We start from the raw sequence: 19655 nt of genomic DNA on the forward strand, positions 1-19655 counted from the left end.
AAAGGCAAATAACCAATATACCCAGTGAAAGACCAAGCATAATTATATGCTAAATAAGGTTTACAATTTAAGAGAAGCTGTGCAACACATGACACTTTTGTTCCATGAGGGAAATGTAAGAACTGATCACCGAAATACATTTATCCTCTATAATAGATATAAATAATGATAAAAGCTCTCAATGTACTAGATCTCATAGTGTTTTCAGCAGCCATGCTGTCAAGAAAAGCCATTGAAGAAAACAATAGCTAGTAACTAGTTTATATGTGATGCTCTATTCGGTTGGTTAGAGAAGTTATCTGCATCTTGTTAGTCCTCATCTTGGGCTTGCTCAGGAATAACCAAATCTCCTTCCCAATCCATATCTATAAATGTAAAAGGCACTAAACTTGTAATAGCATTCATTGTTCATTTTGAAGTTGTCAAATAGGCCAATAGAATCGCATTGTTTGCTTTGAGTAAAGATGACTAACTTAGTCATGACTTGAAGCATTTCTTCAGCATAAAAGTTTTAGAATACTCTTATATGAATTTTAGGTTTGCAGTTTATGAAAGTTGCTCAAAAGCAATTGAACTATATTAAATAAATCAAAGAACTCAATACTGATACTTAGCATAGCTCGAAGAAACCCTTGGAGGCTGTCAAATTAGGCAACATATTATATTCGAGTTGTAACCTTGGTTTGTTGAACTCGGTGGATCTATTAGTGAATGTTGGTAAAAATCGATCATACAAAAAGCAAACTGCTTTTCCGGGTTCAGCTAAAACTAAGTAAAAGCCTGGCATTGCACGGGTAATAAAGGAAGTATTGGCACAGATATTTTATTGTTAAGCAACATGTACAACATTTACTATTCTAACTTTTAAATAAAGTCGTTTGTTTATTTTTGTGCAGTGTTTATTTCTGTGTACTGTGTTTATTCCTATGTAAATTGTACCGTATCGGCTGCAGCGCTTACTACAGCTCTATAATGATTACAAAAGTCTTGTTAGCCATGTGAGTTTAAGCATGTTTCTTGATGTATGGTCATACATTTTTCTTCTGGTATGACTCCATGTTTAACGCGAGCTGCAGTGTTAAGCGTCAAATTGTGAAATATTGGCAGGTGCAATAAGTATGATGTGTATGATTGCTTATTGTATGGTCAGTTGGACCTGTAGTGTAAAGAATAGCATGCCTGCTTGCAGAACTGGAGGTTTGGAGTTCAAATCCATTATGAGGCAAATTTTTCCCTCCTATAATTTTATTGCTATAACTGGACACATGGAGAACAGACAAACTGAGGTTTATATACAAATTCATTTCAGTTTTTTTGGTCAGTGTATTTATTTATTTAAATATATTGTTTTTGAATATACGCATATATATTATAAAAATATATAATATGTACATGTATCTATATATATAATGGAAATATGTAATAGGTACCTATGTATATAATTATATCATGAAAGTATATATATATATATAATTATATCACATATACATTATAAAAAATCAGCTTATAAATAGAGACAGGCAGTGCAGTTGCCGGCCACTTGCCATTAGTCTTGCACGTTGCCAATGACTAATTTGAGAACAATCATATCCGTATCGCTAAACTTACTAATAGGATCCGTGAGAGCAAGCTTTAGAGCGTTGAGTAATCCAGAGTGCTCTGCAAATTTTAGCTGACAACCCATATCACCTAATGAATCGTTGCATGTCACGTAGCTCAATTGCGAAAAATACACCCGGTTATTGGGCAGTTACGAGATCAAATATGGCAGAAACTGGATCTTTCATCCCAATATTGTAATAACGGTATCTAGGCACACTGAGTGACACACTTTTAGATTTATACATATATACATAGATATTCATCGACACATCTATATATATATATAAATATAAAAGTCTGTCGTTCGGTCTGTTCAGCAATAGCTTTGAAAATCTAGAAATGAAAGATCCACGACATGCTAGATTCAATCTCGAAACCTCCGGTTCACCAGGATATAAACTAATCCATTAAGCTACGCGAGATGCAATGAACTCATTACATGATATGAGTCGTAAGGCTGGTTAAAATACACAGCACTTTGTGCTATCCTTGTTCTCATGGCTTGTTCTCATGGCTCTTATTAATAAGTTTAGCAACACGGATAGTAAGCTAATCAAATTAGTCATTGGCAATATGCCAGGCCAATGGCAGGTGGCAGGCAACTACCTTACCTGTCACTGTTTATAAGCTGCTTGTTTACAGCTCGTTCAACACCAGGCATTCGGCTAGTATATCTACATATAAAATATATAGATATTATATATATACATGTATATATATATATATATATACATGTATGTATATATATGTATATACAGATACATATATATATCTGTATATACATATCTATATATGTATCTGTATATGTATATATATATATATATATATATATATATATATATATATATATATATATATATATATATATATATATATATATATATATATATATATATATATATATATATATACCCATATTTCCGAGTTAGGAGTTGAATAAATATATACCAGTTAGGAGGTTGCGGAATATAAGGGATTAGGAGTTAACGCAAATATATATGGGTAAGCCTCCTATATGGTCTAATTTATCTACATTGTAGATATATATATATTTATTCACCTCCTAATTATTATATATTTTTATGGAAATTTTAGGAGAATATGGTATCATACAATATATATTCATCGCCTTATCATACTTTGTATATATGCATACTAGAAAAACTGTCAAAACTTGGAGAATGTCTAGATGGTTGTTGTAAATTACATATCAATTTGAAGGTAAAATAATTCATACCTCAATGAGTAAGCAAAAATAATGATTACCAGTAGCAGATTGCTACAAATTACACAAAAAATTAGAATGTTACCATTGTAACTTATGTAATAGTTACATTGGAAACATTACATAGCTTGGCATAGCTTACATACCCTTTAGTAAGATGCCGTAACTTATATCATTTAGGAGTTTGCTATAACTTACATATCATTGCAGAGGCTGCTATAAGTTACATATAATTTAGGATGATGCTATCACTTATAGATCACCTAAGACCTTGCTATAATTTGAATTTTCATAGTTTATAGCTATTATTTATATATCAGTTAGGAGACTGCTATGAATTACATATTAATTAGGAGGCTGCTGATATTTATATATCATTTAGGAGGTTGCTATAACTTACATATCATTGCAGAGGCTGCTATAAATTACATATAATTTAGGATGATGCTATCACTTATAGATCACCTAAGACCTTGCTATAATTTGAATTTTCATAGTTTATAGCTATTATTTATATATCAGTTAGGAGGCTGCTATGAATTATATATTAATTAGGAGGCTGCTGATATTTATATATTGTTTAGGAGGTTGCTAGAACTTACATATCATTGCAGAGGCTGCTATGAGTTACATATAATTTAGGATGTTGCTATCACTTATAGATCACCTAAGACCTTGCTATAATTTGAATTTTCCATAGTTGATAGCAATTATTTATATATCAGTTAGTAGGCTGCTATGAATTATATATTAATTAGGAGGCTGCTGCTATTCATATATCAATTAGGAGGTTGCTATAACTTACATATCATTGCAGAGGCTGCTATGGGTTACATATAATTTAGGATGTTGCTATCACTTATAGATCACCTAAGACCTATAATTTGAATTTTCATAGTTTATAGCTATTATTTATATATCAGTTAGGAGGCTGCTATGAATTATATATTAATTAGGAGGCTGCTGATATTTATATATTGTTTAGGAGGTTGCTAGAACTTACATATCATTGCAGATGCTGCTATGAGTTACATATAATTTAGGATGTTGCTATCACTTATAGATCACCTAAGACCTTGCTATAATTTGAATTTCATATAGTTGGTAGCTACTATTTATATATCAGTTAGGAGGCTGCAATGAATTATATATTAATTAGGAGGCTGCTGCTATTTATATATCATTTAAGAGGTTTCTATAACTTACATATCATTGCAGAGGCTGCTATGGGTTACATATAATTTAGGATGCTGCTATCACTTATAGATCGCCTGAGAGTTTGCTATAATTTGAATTTCATATAGTTGGTAGCTACAGTACTATTTATATATCAGTTAGGAGACTGCTATGAATTATATATTAACTAGGTGGCTGCTGCTATTTATATATCATTTAGGAGGTTGCTATAACTTACATATCATTGTAGTGGTTGCTATGGGTTACATAGAATTTAGGATGTTGCTATGACTTATAGATCACAAAAGAGTTTACTATAATTTGAATTTTATATAGTTGGTAGCTACTATTTATATATCAGTTAGGAGGCTGCAATGAATTATATAGTAATTAGGAAGCTGCTGTTATTTATATATCATTTAGGAGGTTGCTATAACTTACATATCAATGCAGAGGTACCATGGCTTACATATAATTTGGGATGTTGCTATCACTTATAGATCAACTAAGAGTCTGCTATAATCTGTACAATAAAACAACAATCTGTATAAAACAAAAATAATTGTTGTTAGAACCTACATATTGTATAGTATGTTAAACTTTAACGTAGGAATCAATAAATTTGTATTTAAAACAACAACAGCCACCATGCTTGATACTAAAAAATTCAACTAGTCAAGTACCATAGAATGGTCGTTGCTTAGTCACCAAACGGAGTAAATTTATTCAGACGTCAAGTTTAATGCGATATTACAAAAGCCTAAACAACAAGAAGACCCTGCTGCCAGTTTAATTTTGCAGCTTCTTGAGTAAGTTGTGGGCTCGGGCATAAGTCATCATTATAATTTTCAAACACCAATTTCTTTTAACAGTATACAGCTCTGGCATTTTTGGTAGTTTGCCTCAATCTTCCGATCATGGCTTTTTGAACTCTCAATTTTCTTTTAGGCTGCATAACTTTCTGCTCACTAATATAAACGAATAATGTAACTCAATATTTGTAAATATGGTCTATGTTATAGTTTCTTATTCAGTCACATATCGCTGCTGCACTGCATACAAAAACTTAAAAAAAATTAGTTGGTAACAATGCATGGACGCAACTCAGTTACTGTGATTGCTAAAATGAAACACACACATTTTTGCTTGCTGTGCATATTATCTACAGTAATAATATGAATTACTTGCACAACATACTTAGTTACTCAATCTAACATACAATAACAGCAATGTCTTTCTATTCATCTTAAGCCACTCTTAGAATGTTAAGTAAAAACATTTCCCCACTCGGGAATGGAGTGTCAGGTTGCAAAACCTGCGCAATACCACAGCACCATAAATTGGGTAGATTCCAAACAAGCCCATTGTGCCTATGTAGAACCTAGGGAAAAACTTAATGTCACATAGAGAGCCAATAAAAATACAATAACATTCTATCTTGAGGGCATTTTCGCTTTTCAAAACTTCTTTCTTACTGCAATTTATTGTTAGCAATGATCAGTCGGGCTGGACCCAGCACAGTACCAAATTTTTTCTAACTCTAGATCTCTTGACTTTGGGTGGTTTTATTGATCAATAGTAATACTGAGTGCTATTATTCACATTTTACCAGTAATAATAATGCCCTGAAATGTCAAGAAATTGATAGAACATTCTACTCAGACACATTCACTTAAATTTGGAAAATGACCCAAAAAGATATATTTCTCATTGTGTAGTGAATTTCTGATTGTTTTTAGTCAAGCACAGCGTTCTAAGTAATTTTTTGGGCTTGTCGGTTTGACAGTAAGTTGTCAGTAGACTGGCTGCTGCGGCGTATTTCCTTATATTTAGTTTTTCTTTAAAAGAATTATTATAATTTATCTTAGAGCTTGTTTCTTGAATAATACATCATAGTGTACAGTGCAGTACAACAGATAATATCTATTGTCGGTATTGTATTATCTATCATAGTCATTGTTTTATGCACATTTTCTGTACATAAAATAATAGCTAAGACTGCTTGATACAAAATAACTATACAAGTGCATTACTGCGGAGTTGGTCTCTTTTAGTTTTCAAAAAGAGCACATTTATTGACAAATACAACGCAATGATAATAAGAAGGTTCAACAACATAAAAAATTCAGCTGGCATTTTTTCTCGCAGCCTTCTTTAGCAAGTTGTTGGCTCGAGCCCGAATCACTGTAACACTTCTGTTAGGCAGCGTTGAGTGTTTAGCATCCAACACTGATCTTGTTGGCAGTTTGCCTGATTTTTCAGTCCAGTACTTGTCAAATTCTGCTATTTCCTCTGCACTTTACCGTTTTCTGCTGACTGAAATAGTAAATAATGTGAATTATCATTTATAAAAATCTGATAAGCTATGGCTTTGATGAATCACATATCATTGCTCAGCTCCATTCAAAAGTTAAATAAGCTGGTTTACGTGCTGCAAGTCAAAACAGAATTGATGGTTTCTAAGATACAAGTGAACAATAAGGACATTAATGCTCGTTAGTGTCATTTCTCATTTAGTAATATAATACTTAACCAATGTATATTCTGAAATACAGCTAAATTGACATAAGGTAGAATCTTAATTTGAAGGCCATGTTCATTCGAGTGCTATTCTAGAAGTGTTGAAAACTAGAGTGTCACCCTTTAATTGACAACCACATCCAGCTGACTGCGACTTCAACATTCTTTGATCTTTGGATCCGATTTTGGACAGGATGGATAGAAAAATGTTGACAAATTTTTACTAACAATGACTCAGTTACAACAATAGAAATTAATACTTCTGTCAATGCATATTGAAGCCAGTTTTCTAACTTCTAAGCTTTACAGTGTTTTCGTTAAAGCTTTGAAAGCAGCACCGTGGAAATAATTAATAACTCTATCAGGCTGATAATAATTTTATTGTTTAAGCGGCCTTGATAGTTCGGCATATATGAAAAAACGGTTTAGCAAATATGATGAAATCTGTACTATTTTTTGAGGCTAAAATTTCTTGCTCATGCTACAGCATTAGAATAAGCAGTTAACGATGGCATTTTGCAAGCTCAACGCCCAGTGTATATGTTATCACTGGATCACAGCTTAGTTTGTGTGTTATATAGTTTTTATGTGTTTTTTTAAAAAGAAGTAACGTTCACTTGAACGGTGGCGTTCTATCTTTAACCGTCATCTATTATAGTACAGGTCTAGTAGAGGGGCGTTTAAATGAATAGGGATTCAATTAGAGATTACATAATATTTTATTAACCCTTTCACCCCTGCATGCGCATTTAGGCGAAATCAATGGACGACCGGCATATGTGCATGTTGCGAATTTCCTGGCATTTGCGTAGTAACTTAATTTTATTATTCGTTGACAACATAACTAACAGTCTTTAAGACTTTTTATGGTATTGACAGTGTTGTCCAAAAGTTTCCCTGTAAAATTACCCTAAACTCACGAAGCAATTTTAAATTTTTGTTTAGGACTTTTCAACATAAAAAGAAACATTTGTTCTTTCTGATTTTCGAAATATTTAGTGCTATTATAGCTTTCGCAAGTACATCCAGAATCGAAAACAGATAATTACTTATGTTGATAACATTATTGATGATTGTTGATGACTGACGGATTAAGATTTTAGTGATTACACATATAATTAAAGTAGCAGCTCCAATAGTGATTCCAATGGTGGTCAAAGTAATAGTTTCGTAAGAGTAAGGAACATGGTAGAGCATTGTTTTTCTAGATTCGAAGGGACCGTAGCTTCACATAGCATTAGCAATGCACGAAGTAGGAATGCATTAAGTTTTTTGAATAGTACTATTTTTTAACGTGTTAGAAAAATAAAATCTATAACAAAAAGGTTTAAGATAAAGTTGAAGCTAATAAAGATTGAACATATATTATGAAGCACAATCGACAATTTTTGCCACTATAATTGGAAGGGTTAAAAAATGCAGTGCCAAGGCATTCAAACATAGATTTTATAGTAATATTATTTCTTATAAATTTTTTGAAATAAAACTTTTATTAATGTGGCACGCTCTTGGGGAAATTAACCGTTAATCAGCAACATACCCCCTTCAAGAAAGCGTCCAGCTGTGCTTCGTACCATTTTCCATCTGGTGGATATAGTGCTTGGATGCGGTGACCAGGTTTCTACCAAAATAAGCAAAACAATTTTAATAGCCCAAACAGATGTTATGCAGATCAAAAATTGATGCAAAAGATGCCTGATGTTTTTAGGTTTTTCAGCAAATCCGTGTCCCTACCTCCCATTACTAAAATTCTATGAAGCAGTAATATTTTATCTTTTGCGATATTCTTCTACAAAATTGAAACATAGATTTTAAAGCTTCAACAATTTAAAGGATTTCATTTACTCCAGTCACTTACTTATGACTCAGCCTCTAGTTTAAATCCATATCAAATTACGACTAAAATGCATCAACTTGTTAATTACAATGAAAATAATACATTATCATAACTTTATACTGCCCTAAGCAAGCAAAACGCCCTATCTGAAAAGTTTTTCAAAATTCACTTTTTTGTGCTTATATGTAATTTAGGTTGAGATCTAACATGTCTCGAAATTTCATATATCTGAGACCACCAGAAATAGCACTTTTCACAATGTGCAAAATGCCCTATCCACATTTACCACACATAAAGTGGCAATCAAAGCTCTCTATCTGCAGATACAGCGTTTTGATTGGCCTGAACAAACACAAAGTTGGACATTATGAGCAGCATTACGTAATCAAAGAGTATATAAACAAAGGGAAGCGAAACTGAAGCATATATATTTGGTTGTTTTAAAGCAGCTCATACAAGCTAGTGCACTTCTAAGTGCTCATCTTATTGCTATATTTTTATCATAATATATTTATTATGACAGGACGATATCTAAGTGACAAAAGTCTCGATTTAAAGATCTGACTCAGAGATTTGATGAAAAATTTGTTTGAATTACATGTCCATTGGAAGGTTTTGCTTTTTTAAAATACTGACATTATTGCACTCAGTTGTTTGCTTTAAATTATTTTCAATAAAAGCGTTTGATCTTTTTTAAACTACTATTTTACTTACTCCTTTCATTTCATGACATCAGGTTTGAAGGATGCCTAGATCTTTGATCATCTCTTAACTTTTGAGCTAAATATGGCTATTACAGGGCTTTAATCCATGTGTTGACTGGATGAGTAATAGGAATTGCAACATATATCATTTTGTTGACTAATTGCGGGTTAATATCAGAATTTAAACTTGTAATCCTTTGATAATCCTGTCATGGCAAATGGTCTAGTGGCAAACTAACAATGAGAAACCAGTCCAATTAAGCAATCAAAAGGCCTTATCTGCAGTGATAGGGCGTTTTGATTGCCTAGTGCCAGCTTAGAAAATTGTCAATTTAAGCAAACAAAATGCCCTAAGTGAAATAACTCCTTTGATTTTAAAGTTTCACGAAAAAAAATTCGGTAAAGATTGTTGGATATCTCACTAGAATAAATAAAAAAACAACTAAAATACTGCTAATACTGATGCCAGGCTCGACCAAAACGTGTTTGTGCTTGTGCTGAACAATTTACAAATATCAAGATACAGCGTTTTGCTTGCTCAGGGCAGTAAAGTATAGGCTACTAATAATTCTGCCTGTTTGGTGCTATCAATCAGCTAACACTACTAATCAGAATAAAAAGCATCCATAATTATTTTAATGCTTTTTAAAAAGTTACAAAAGTTAGGAGCATCGACAGAGTCACAGATATTCATCAATTGCTGGCTACTGTGCTATATGCTACCATAACTATTTTAATGTGTGTCGGTTAATCTCACAAAGCTTCCCTCGTGTATAATTACAAAGTTATCATTTTATGAAAATTAGTAATAATTTCATTCTTTTAGCATTATAAAGTTGGGGTTTCTTGACATTTTTAACTTGACAATATTACGATCTTGCAATTAAGGCAGTAAAATCCAAATCCAAATTAGCTGCGAAAACCTATGCATTGTTGTTTGCCGTCACAATTTGATGACATGAGTAAGTTGCTTTGATATAGTATTTAAAGTGGCTCGCCCTACAGGTCAAAAATGGCCACCACCGGTCTAACCTTTTGCATTGGTATTGAGGCGAAGTAAAATACTTTTTCATGATGCCTTTTCACCATAATATGGTACAATTAATTCAATGACAAAATTGGCAAAAGTAATATAAAACAAATGTGACAAACAAATATACCAATTGTGACATGATTAGTCTGTTCTTCTGCTGCTGCAAAACCCTAAATGGCTAGACGCGTGAAAAAAGCAAAAGGTTTAGCGGCTATAATCTCGCTAGAAGGTTGAACTTATGTGATAAGTCTTTAGGTTGTGTAGGAGTGAGAGGTTGGCTTGTTTCTTACAATCTATTTAATCAATTGACTAGCATGCAAGAAGATAGCAAGCCATGCCACTTTAGGAGAATGAGTCACTTTAAGCGCAAACCACCATTGTACCAAGTACATAGGTCATTTCTGCTAGTGAGAAGACCTTGGAGAATAAGACCACATTATGCAATTCTGTGAAGATTTTATTACTGCAGTTATACTTGTGCTGCAATACTTCTAATAGAGTGAAAAGCAAATGAGCTGCCCAACCACAACCTCCTTCATTATAAAGTTACAAAGAATAGGAATAACAACAATAGCTTTCATTCGGAGGCTGAGGCTATTGAGAAGTAGAAAGTGAATTAGCTAAGAAGGCAATAGCAGAACACACATAATAAGAGCATAGGCATCATGATTGATGTGTATGCAGGCAATGAATTTATGTACAATTTCACTACCAACTTTTTTAGTAAAGCTAGACACCTTTGGCTAAAGAGTGCTACATATAGGTCAAAACAAGCCAGTGACAAATCTCATGTTATGCATCCTTGTTTGGACACTTTATTTCTAAAGTGTTTAATGCATTGGAAGTTTAACATAAAAGTGTGCTAAGAATGCACAAAGAACATTGACAGCAATAACTGCATAGTACTGACAGCAATAACTGAATAGAACATGATGTTTAATTAAAATGTAACATAAAAATAAACGTTTTATTTTGTTTTGGTAAGCTTGCAGCAAAAATGTTTGCTGTGCACATAAAATATTGTTTTGCTCCAAATACTTTACAAACAAGTAATAATAACTTTATTGATGCAAATTGTACTGAAATTATATTTGCTACGAGCACCAATGGAAGTCAAAATAAGTAATAAAATTCTTACAGACCTTTTAAAAACAATGGCCTTTGCTGCTACAGAAAAGTGAGTAGACCCATAGGAAGAGAAGTATATGTTCTTATACTGCTAAAACTACCTTTGGTTCAGAAATCAGATTTGAAAAGAGCAATGAATTATTATAAGCATTGGCAAAATGTTTGGGATGGATAGGAAACAAAGCTGGGTATTGCACATGCTGGTAATTTAGCTAATGTAAATAGATTTCCTACACTACCTAATTGAAAGCATCAATGCAAAATCTAAATACATGTAAATACTTACTAGCCATAGTACAGAGTGACCGTTTAATGTTTGTTAACATAACATCCGTACCGCTTTGAGTATCTTGAAATTATATTAAAGTTGCTTTCATTATGAGCTCCCTTTGACATTTTAAAGTATTAAAATGGGCAAATACAAGTTGCGTTTTCAGAGAACTTTTAAATTCAAGTCAGATGCCACAAAAAGTTCCTCTGCGTTGTTTGTAGTATATTCTAAAAGTGCTAACACTACATTTGTTTTAAATTTTAAAGTTGACACAAATAATTGAGCAAATTATGTAGCTTATTAGTAAAACTTTTGTTAACATCAGCAAACAAACTGCATACATGCTGCCCCATACCGAAGGCCAAAAATAATAATATATATTGCTATTTATATTTTAACCAATAGTTTTGCAGTTTTGTTATTGTATAGCAATTTGTATAAAACCTACTGTATTTCAGGTTTGAGTAACTATGAGTTTTAGTAGTGTTCTGGCCCTTCCTATCGCGTGTTTTCAACATTTTGAGGTAATAATTAAAAGCCATGAGTTGAATTGCGCAACTTCAGCAGCATCTTATACATATATATCATTCGCCAAACTCATTGTCTTGAATCATCAAAATTCACTAAATTATTCAAAAGGAAATACATACACTTGTATCTCTAATTCTGTTATAGCTTTACCCTTTTACTGCCACCCATGTACAAACTAAGCTACCGGCCTACCGCCAGCCATTTCACCGAAAATTGCCAATTTAGCTTCATGATATGTACATGAAGCATGTATACAATTTTGTTTCAACTTCAAAGTTTATCTAGAAACTTTTTGTAATATATTTTATTTTGCTAAAATGTTAACATATAGTGCTATGCAAAAATCAATGTACCTTCACTTTGTGCATTGCTAAAGCTATGTGAAGCTACAATCGCTACGAAGCTAAAACGATGCTCTACAATGTCCCTTACACTTAAAAAACTAATATTTTCACTATCATCAGAGTCACTGCTGCTACTTTAATTATCTGTGTAATCACAAAAATCTGAATTTGAATTGGCTATAGTGTCATCAACATACATGTAAGTAATTATATGTTTTCTGACTTGCGCGATACTTAACAAAACTTACACAAAAATGTCCATTTTTATTTTGGAAATTCTCAATAAAAAATTTGCAACTGCTTGGTTATCTTAGACTAATCTATTAGAAAAATATTCGAACCACACTGACAATACCATCAAAGTTTTAAAATCATCCGTTATGTTTTTAACGGATAATAAAATTAGGTGACCACGCAATTGTTGGAAAATTCGCAAAAATGTTCATACGGCAGTTGCTGATAGATTTAGCATAAATTCGCATACGGTAGGGTAAGAGTAAAAACCAACAAAATATTTGTCAATCTCCTGCCTCTAAACATGATATCTCAAAACTGATAATTACTCTCAGTGTTGACTGAGTAACTAAAAGTGGTAATGAGTAACCATGGAAAACTATTCATTTTATATAATTATGCAATTGCTAAGTAATTGCTACCATGACTCATAAAGACTAATAAGAGCAATACTAAATCTCTTTGCTATGCTACATTCCTTTGATTGGTTTGCGCTATTTATATTATGTAATCTGCCAATAATAGATGAATAGAACACAAAAGTGGCATAATGGTTTATGTAAGCGTTTGAAATAATACAATGCCTGTAAAAATTGACAACTTTTCTTACTGAAGCTATGGCTATATCAAATTATCACACTAATTTTTGGCTCGCATGTATAATGTGCTAGTTGACAGCAACTTATTGCAATATCGCATACCTTTAATTTTATGTCTGCAAATCAGTCTTTGGTGTGGGCCATCAATGCTTCTCATCCAGCAGTTATCTATAACCAATTGATTAATTTGATTATGAAGCGTCATTGATTATTTGCAACTATACCAAGAAAAACTAATTTTGGGCATGCTGTTACATTCTTACGTCAGGTATACATTTGCTAGTTACAGTAAACTTTGTACAGTATATTTTGTGTTGGTGAATTTAAAGTTTCGCTTATCATAGTAACTTTGCCAAAACGTCAAACATTACTACATTTCAAAATACAACCTTACTGATAAAATGTTTTATAGTTTGTAATCTATACTTATGTACATGTTAAAAAATATTATAAAATTCGGTAGATGAAACCTTGATTATTTTGACATATTTTTTATGCAAACCAACGTGTAATTAGCAACATACCTTTTCTAGAAAAGAACATCGAACTTTGTCTAATACTCTCTGCCATCCGATGAATATACTGGCATTAATGCTTACCAAATTTCTAAAAAAATGAATAGATAATTCAAATAGCATAAACAGATATACAAACCAAAATGAATGCAAAATACACATTTTAGTTCACTGGTTAGGTTTTTTGGCAAACTTGAATGTCTGCCTCCTACTACTGAAGCTCTATAAAACAGCTAAGCTCTTAATTACTACACAATTACTACACAAGATTCAAACTAAATACTAAAAGTTTTAAAATTCAAAGGCCGCATATACACCACTTACTTGCTTATGCCTATGCATGTACTACTATTACTTACAAAATCATAACTGAAATACGCAAACTCTCACTATTCATGATAACAATAATACAATTACATAATGATCATGATATTCTAACAACAGTTTTGACTGTTGGTAGAACCACATTAATAACTTTACTTATCATTATAAAAAAACATCAAAAATTATTATATTAATAACTGAAAATAGATTAATGTTAGAGAATTAACTGATTCACTAAAATAACTATTAATTGTCAGCTGGCGTGTCTGTGTTGACGTTACAAAACCGAACATTCGTGTAACAATAATAAAGTCCAAAATTAGGATTTTACAAAAAGTTTTGATATTCTCCTTTATGGTATTATAATGCTGAACTTTCTTGACTTTTCTATGCAGAACAATATCAGCAGTTGGATGACATAAACAGGTGTAAAAAAATGTATATCAAACGTGTTCTATGCTACATTCCTTAAAAATTATAATAGTTGAAACATACTTTTTTCACGCTAGTCCTATTTCTTTATTAAATAAAATTTATACTGCTTTTCTACAACTGTATGTTTCAAGTAAATAAACTGTAAATTGACTAAAATAACATGAACAACTTACCAAATGTGACGTGCTCCCTTACATGTAGTTATTCCGCTGCTACCAAGCTCTAGTAGACTACATGGGTGAAGAACTAATAGTCCTAACAGCCACAGCAACATTATAACAGCCACATCTCGCTAGCTGTTATATACTGTGGTTATACTTTTGCCACTTTATTTCAATAAATTTAAAAAATCAATTCTTTGACTAAAAAACCATCTCTCAGGTATTGCATTCGGATGAAAAGTTTCAAAAAAAGATTTATTTTGTGGCTGGATGCAACGGCAGCAAAAATATGAATTGTACTGATTATACACTTATTTAAACTTTTACTACAGCCATGCTTAAACATCAGTGGAAACCATAATGTGCAATTATTGTGAATTTTCACAAAAAAGAGCAGATCAATGAGAAACCATGCAAAAAAGGGAGTGCTTAAATGGCAGTCTTGAAAACCATAAAGAGGGTCAGCAAATAAATTGTAATGTATTGTAGTTTGTTAATATAAAACTTTATTTCCCAAATCTAATAAAGCTATCATGAATATTAGCAAAACTGACTGTATCCGACATAGCTGCTAATTCCTTGTATTGGATGATGATTAGTCATAAGCTTATTGCAATATGTTTTTAAATAGATTGTGCTATTAACTGAAACGATACCAAAACACTTAAAAGTAAGAATATTTTAAAATTGATATATGCCTCCTAGTTCCATATATAAGAGCCTCCTAGAGTTTGTAATTTATTGATAGAAAATTACACATTTTTGTTGGAGTTGTCTCCTCTTTTTCATATATATGAATATAGATATATAAGGCAATTATGGGAATCATGTTTAAAATACTTCTATAGGGTTGTTAAACACTATAAACACTGCTAGAATTAGGAGGCTCCCTGGACGCCTCCTAATTTTTCAGAGCCTCCTAACATGGATTATATATTGATAGAAGCCTCCTAGTTGGGAAATATAGTTCTATATATATATATATGTATATATATATACATGTATATATAAATTTATATAAGCATGTATAAATATATACATGTACATATTTATATACATTTATATATACAGTCAAACATGGATAACTCGTCCACGGATAGCTCGAACACATGGTTAATTTGAACATCTCCTTTGGTCCGTTCCCACGTAATGATAAATTGCTATAGATAACTCGAACTCAACACTGTTAATTCGAACTGTTTCTTTGCCCAACAGCTACCGAGACGGTTGCTATCGCTTTAGAAAATCACTTTATTCAAAGCCATAGAGGTAAACTTCATCTTTTCGTAATTCATAAGCGTCGTTATTACCACCATCGACAAAATATTTTTGTCAACGACTTTTCTAAAACGTTTGGTGAAATTTGATTTATACTGCGATACGATGAATAGCACGGGCTAACCGGGTCACGCGTGCAAGGATTTTCGCCACGCACATACAAAACAAAAATCGCATGTTGTTTTTGTTTTGTATGTGCGTGGTGAAAATTAATTGTTAATTCGAACTGTTTTTTTGCCCAACGGCTACCGAAACGGTTGCTATCGCTTTAGAAAATCACTTTATTCAAAGCCATAGAGGTAAACTTCATCTTTTCGTAATTCATAAGCGTCGTTATTACCACCATCGGCAAAATATTTTTGTCAACGACTTTTCTAAAACGTTTGGTGAAATTTGATTTATACTGCGATACGATGAATAGCACGGGCTAACCGGGTCACGCGTGCAAGGATTTTCGCCACGCACATACAAAACAAAAATCGCATGTTGTTTTTGTTTTGTATGTGCTTGGTGAAAATCCTTGAGTGCGTGGCGTAACCCAGCTAGCCCGTGATGAATAGTTTTCCGACGTTTATTCCGTGTTGAATCAACGTCGGAATGTTGAATGTTTAAATCGTCTTAAAAATTGTGGTAATTAAACGTATACATTGTCTGAGCTACAAAAAAACTATTTATCGTTTGACCTAAACACAGAATACGTGTGTACATTCAATAAGTATCTATTAAAAAAGCGTGAGTGATATAGAATGTACCGTAAAACCTCGTAAAACTTCTAATTGAACTGCCTCGGAGTGTTGCTCTTAACGAATCCCAGGTAAAGTAAGGTAATCTGCATAAACTTCAAGAAAAACGGCAAAATTGATCGTGGGTAAAACCCCAAAAGAAAAAAATGTCTTTTCTTTTGAGCATTTCAACAACGATCAAGTTTTGCCAATGTCAATCTGAAAAACGTCCTGGCAATAACATCACCTCAAACAACAAACCAATCTCAAGTGATAGAAAAATCTCTATACTTTTTCATGAAAACGTTTTAAACTTTACATTAGAAGCATTTAATTTGAAACAAGCCATTTGTGCTTTTGATTTATATTATAGTTTGTATATGTACATGTATCTACTAATAAATAAGTAAATATATGGACTTGTGACAGTGCTCTGATAACTTGAACGTTCTGATAATTCGAACACTTTTGCTCGGTCCCTTGAAGTTCGAGTTATCCATGTTTGACTGTATATATACAACCATACATATATATACATGTACATTGGCTTCGTACGATCAAATTGAAAAAAGGAAAGACCGCTCTATAATTTATTTACTACTCATATTAATTCAGACTGCTTCGTATGACTGAATCAAAAAACAGAAAGACCGCTCTATAAGCGGTCCACATGCACGCAAACACACACAAATATACGGACAGATTTTTTGCCGTTTATATTGTAGGTAGATAAATAGATTGAGACAATCAGCGCTGAATATTCTAAATAATAAACTAACTCAAACATTATTTTGAGAAAAATTTTATCTGCTGAACTGCATCGCTAATACTGTGTGAAAACTAAATATTACACATCAATATTAAAAAAAATCTATTTTAAATAATTCATGATATGAACCGTAATCGTTTTATTCAGACTTCTATGAGCTGCGCAGCGTTGCTGATGCAAAGCGTTAGAATTTTGTTTATATACTGCACTTACATACTTATTAAACATTTAATGAATTTTAAACTGACCTTCTTCTGGTTGTTGTACAAAATTGTCCTCTTCTGGCTGAACTGTCAAATGAGAGGATGTATCCATGACCTCACGGCGCGCTCCAGCATCTTCAATGACCATCTTTTTAAAGATGTCCTCTATGTTTGCTGATGGATTTCTTTGCAGATCCTCAACTTGTCTGCCACGTTGGTCTGTTCGTTGGCCATTTCCACCTACAGGAAATGTTATAGATGAACAAATATCCCTGTGATTGAACTATATATTGTGATTCTTCGATGAATTGCTATTGTCCTTATTTTGAGTTGAGAAATTATTATATCCTGTTAATAAAAACTAAGTAAAAGATTTGGTGGCACTTATATGGCTTTAGGGAAAGCGAATGATCTATGAAAATAGGCACCTCTTTGATATCCATTGAAGTTTTGACTACCAGCTCTTTTTCGATATCCATTAGAGTTTGACTGCCAGCTCCTCTCTGCTTTCCATGGAAATTTTGATCGGCGGCTTCTAATTGCTTTCTGTTGGAGTTTTGGCCACCCGTTTCTATTTGATTTTATTGAAGTTTTGACTACCGGCTTCTCATCGATTTCCATTGGGGTTTGACTGCAACCTCCTCCTTGATTTCCATTGAAGTTCTGACCAAACTATTATTATTACCAAACAATTATTATTATTCTTATTATTACCAAACAAATTATTGAACAAACAAAATAAAAGATGTCAAAATAATGAATTCAGTAAACTGATAACCTAAAAAGCTCTGCTAGAGAAAAAGGTTCAATTAGGTTAAAATACCTGAGATCAAAAATATATTGGGAGAAACAATTATATGAAATTACCGTACTTTAACTGCTACACACATATGAAAATTAACTAAGTAGAGCTTTAGAGTTTTAATTCATATACTTCAGCAGTTTACTGTGAAATAATTGTCTGACCTGATGAGAAGCAGTCGGAGTACAAGCAAACTCAATTTTTGAAGTCACCGTGGTAACTTTTGCCTTATCCTCTTCTTTTGTAATCTCTAGCATTAGGTTAATTTTGATGAAGTCAAGCTAAAAAAATTCTAACTATTAGAAAAAGAACTGCTGCAACTTTTATGTAGGGCTTTTCACCAGTGCTTTAGAATACATTGTACATATGAAGACTTTAATACACTGACATTAGTAACTGTGTATAGAACAAACTGGGAAGGTTCAATTTTTACACAGCCCTTAAGTGCTCCTCCTATATTACATCTAAATCTACAAAATTCTATTGTTTGCAATGCAATGCTTATAATGCTACAATACTTGTAATATTGCAGTATTTTTAATAATACAATAATTACCAAAAATAGAATATGTGCAAAGCTCAACAACTTGTAATGCTACAAACCAATTAGTGCTGCAATACGTACAATACTGCAAAACATGTAGCGCTGCAATACGTACAATACTACAAAACATGTAGTGCTGCAATACGTACAATACTACAAACCAATTAGTGCTGCAATACGTACAATACTACAAACCAATTAGTGCTGCAATACGTACAATACTACAAACCAATTAGTGCTGCAATACGTACAATACTACAAACCAATTAGTGCTGCAATACGTACAATACTACAAACCAATTAGTGCTGCAATACGTACAATACTACAAACCAATTAGTGCTGCAATACGTACAATACTACAAACCAATTAGTGCTGCAATACGTACAATACTACAAACCAATTAGTGCTGCAATACGTACAATACTACAAACCAATTAGTGCTGCAATACGTACAATACTACAAACCAATTAGTGCTGCAATACGTACAATACTACAAACCAATTAGTGCTGCAATACGTACAATACTACAAACCAATTAGTGCTGCAATACGTACAATACTACAAACCAATTAGTGCTGCAATACGTACAATACTACAAACCAATTAGTGCTGCAATACGTACAATACTACAAAATTTGTAGCGCTGCAATATTTGTACTGCCATAAAGCATTTGGTACTGAAATACTTGTACTGC

General features: G+C 32.5%; 1 protein-coding gene across 1 annotated transcript; it reads right to left on the reverse strand.

The window, feature by feature from the left end:
* Positions 1-238: 238 nt before the first annotated feature.
* On the reverse strand, positions 239-18666 carry LOC137404384 (uncharacterized). Its single transcript, XM_068090581.1, has 4 exons — positions 18578-18666; positions 18040-18283; positions 17657-17851; positions 239-365 (listed from the first exon to the last, which is right to left on the reverse strand). Exons 2-4 carry the CDS (start codon positions 18230-18232, stop codon positions 310-312), a joined length of 444 nt encoding a protein of 147 aa, XP_067946682.1. The 5' UTR covers positions 18233-18283; positions 18578-18666; the 3' UTR covers positions 239-309.
* Positions 18667-19655: the final 989 nt, after the last annotated feature.

Source organism: Watersipora subatra, chromosome 9, assembly GCF_963576615.1.
Source record: "Watersipora subatra chromosome 9, tzWatSuba1.1, whole genome shotgun sequence".
NCBI lineage: Eukaryota > Metazoa > Bryozoa > Gymnolaemata > Cheilostomatida > Watersiporidae > Watersipora > Watersipora subatra.

What these genes read in the sequence shown, in the direction of transcription:
- LOC137404384 (XM_068090581.1), bottom strand. Translation starts at nt 18,232, where the DNA reads ATGGAAATCGATGAGAAGCCGGTAGTCAAAACTTCAATAAAATCAAAT. An exon ending in CTTCAATGGATATCAAAGAG is followed by an intron (nt 17,852 to 18,039) that starts GTGCCTATTTTC and finishes CATTTCCTGTAG; the next exon opens with GTGGAAATGGCCAACGAACA. An exon ending in TGTACAACAACCAGAAGAAG is followed by an intron (nt 366 to 17,656) that starts GTCAGTTTAAAA and finishes TTACATTTATAG; the next exon opens with ATATGGATTGGGAAGGAGAT.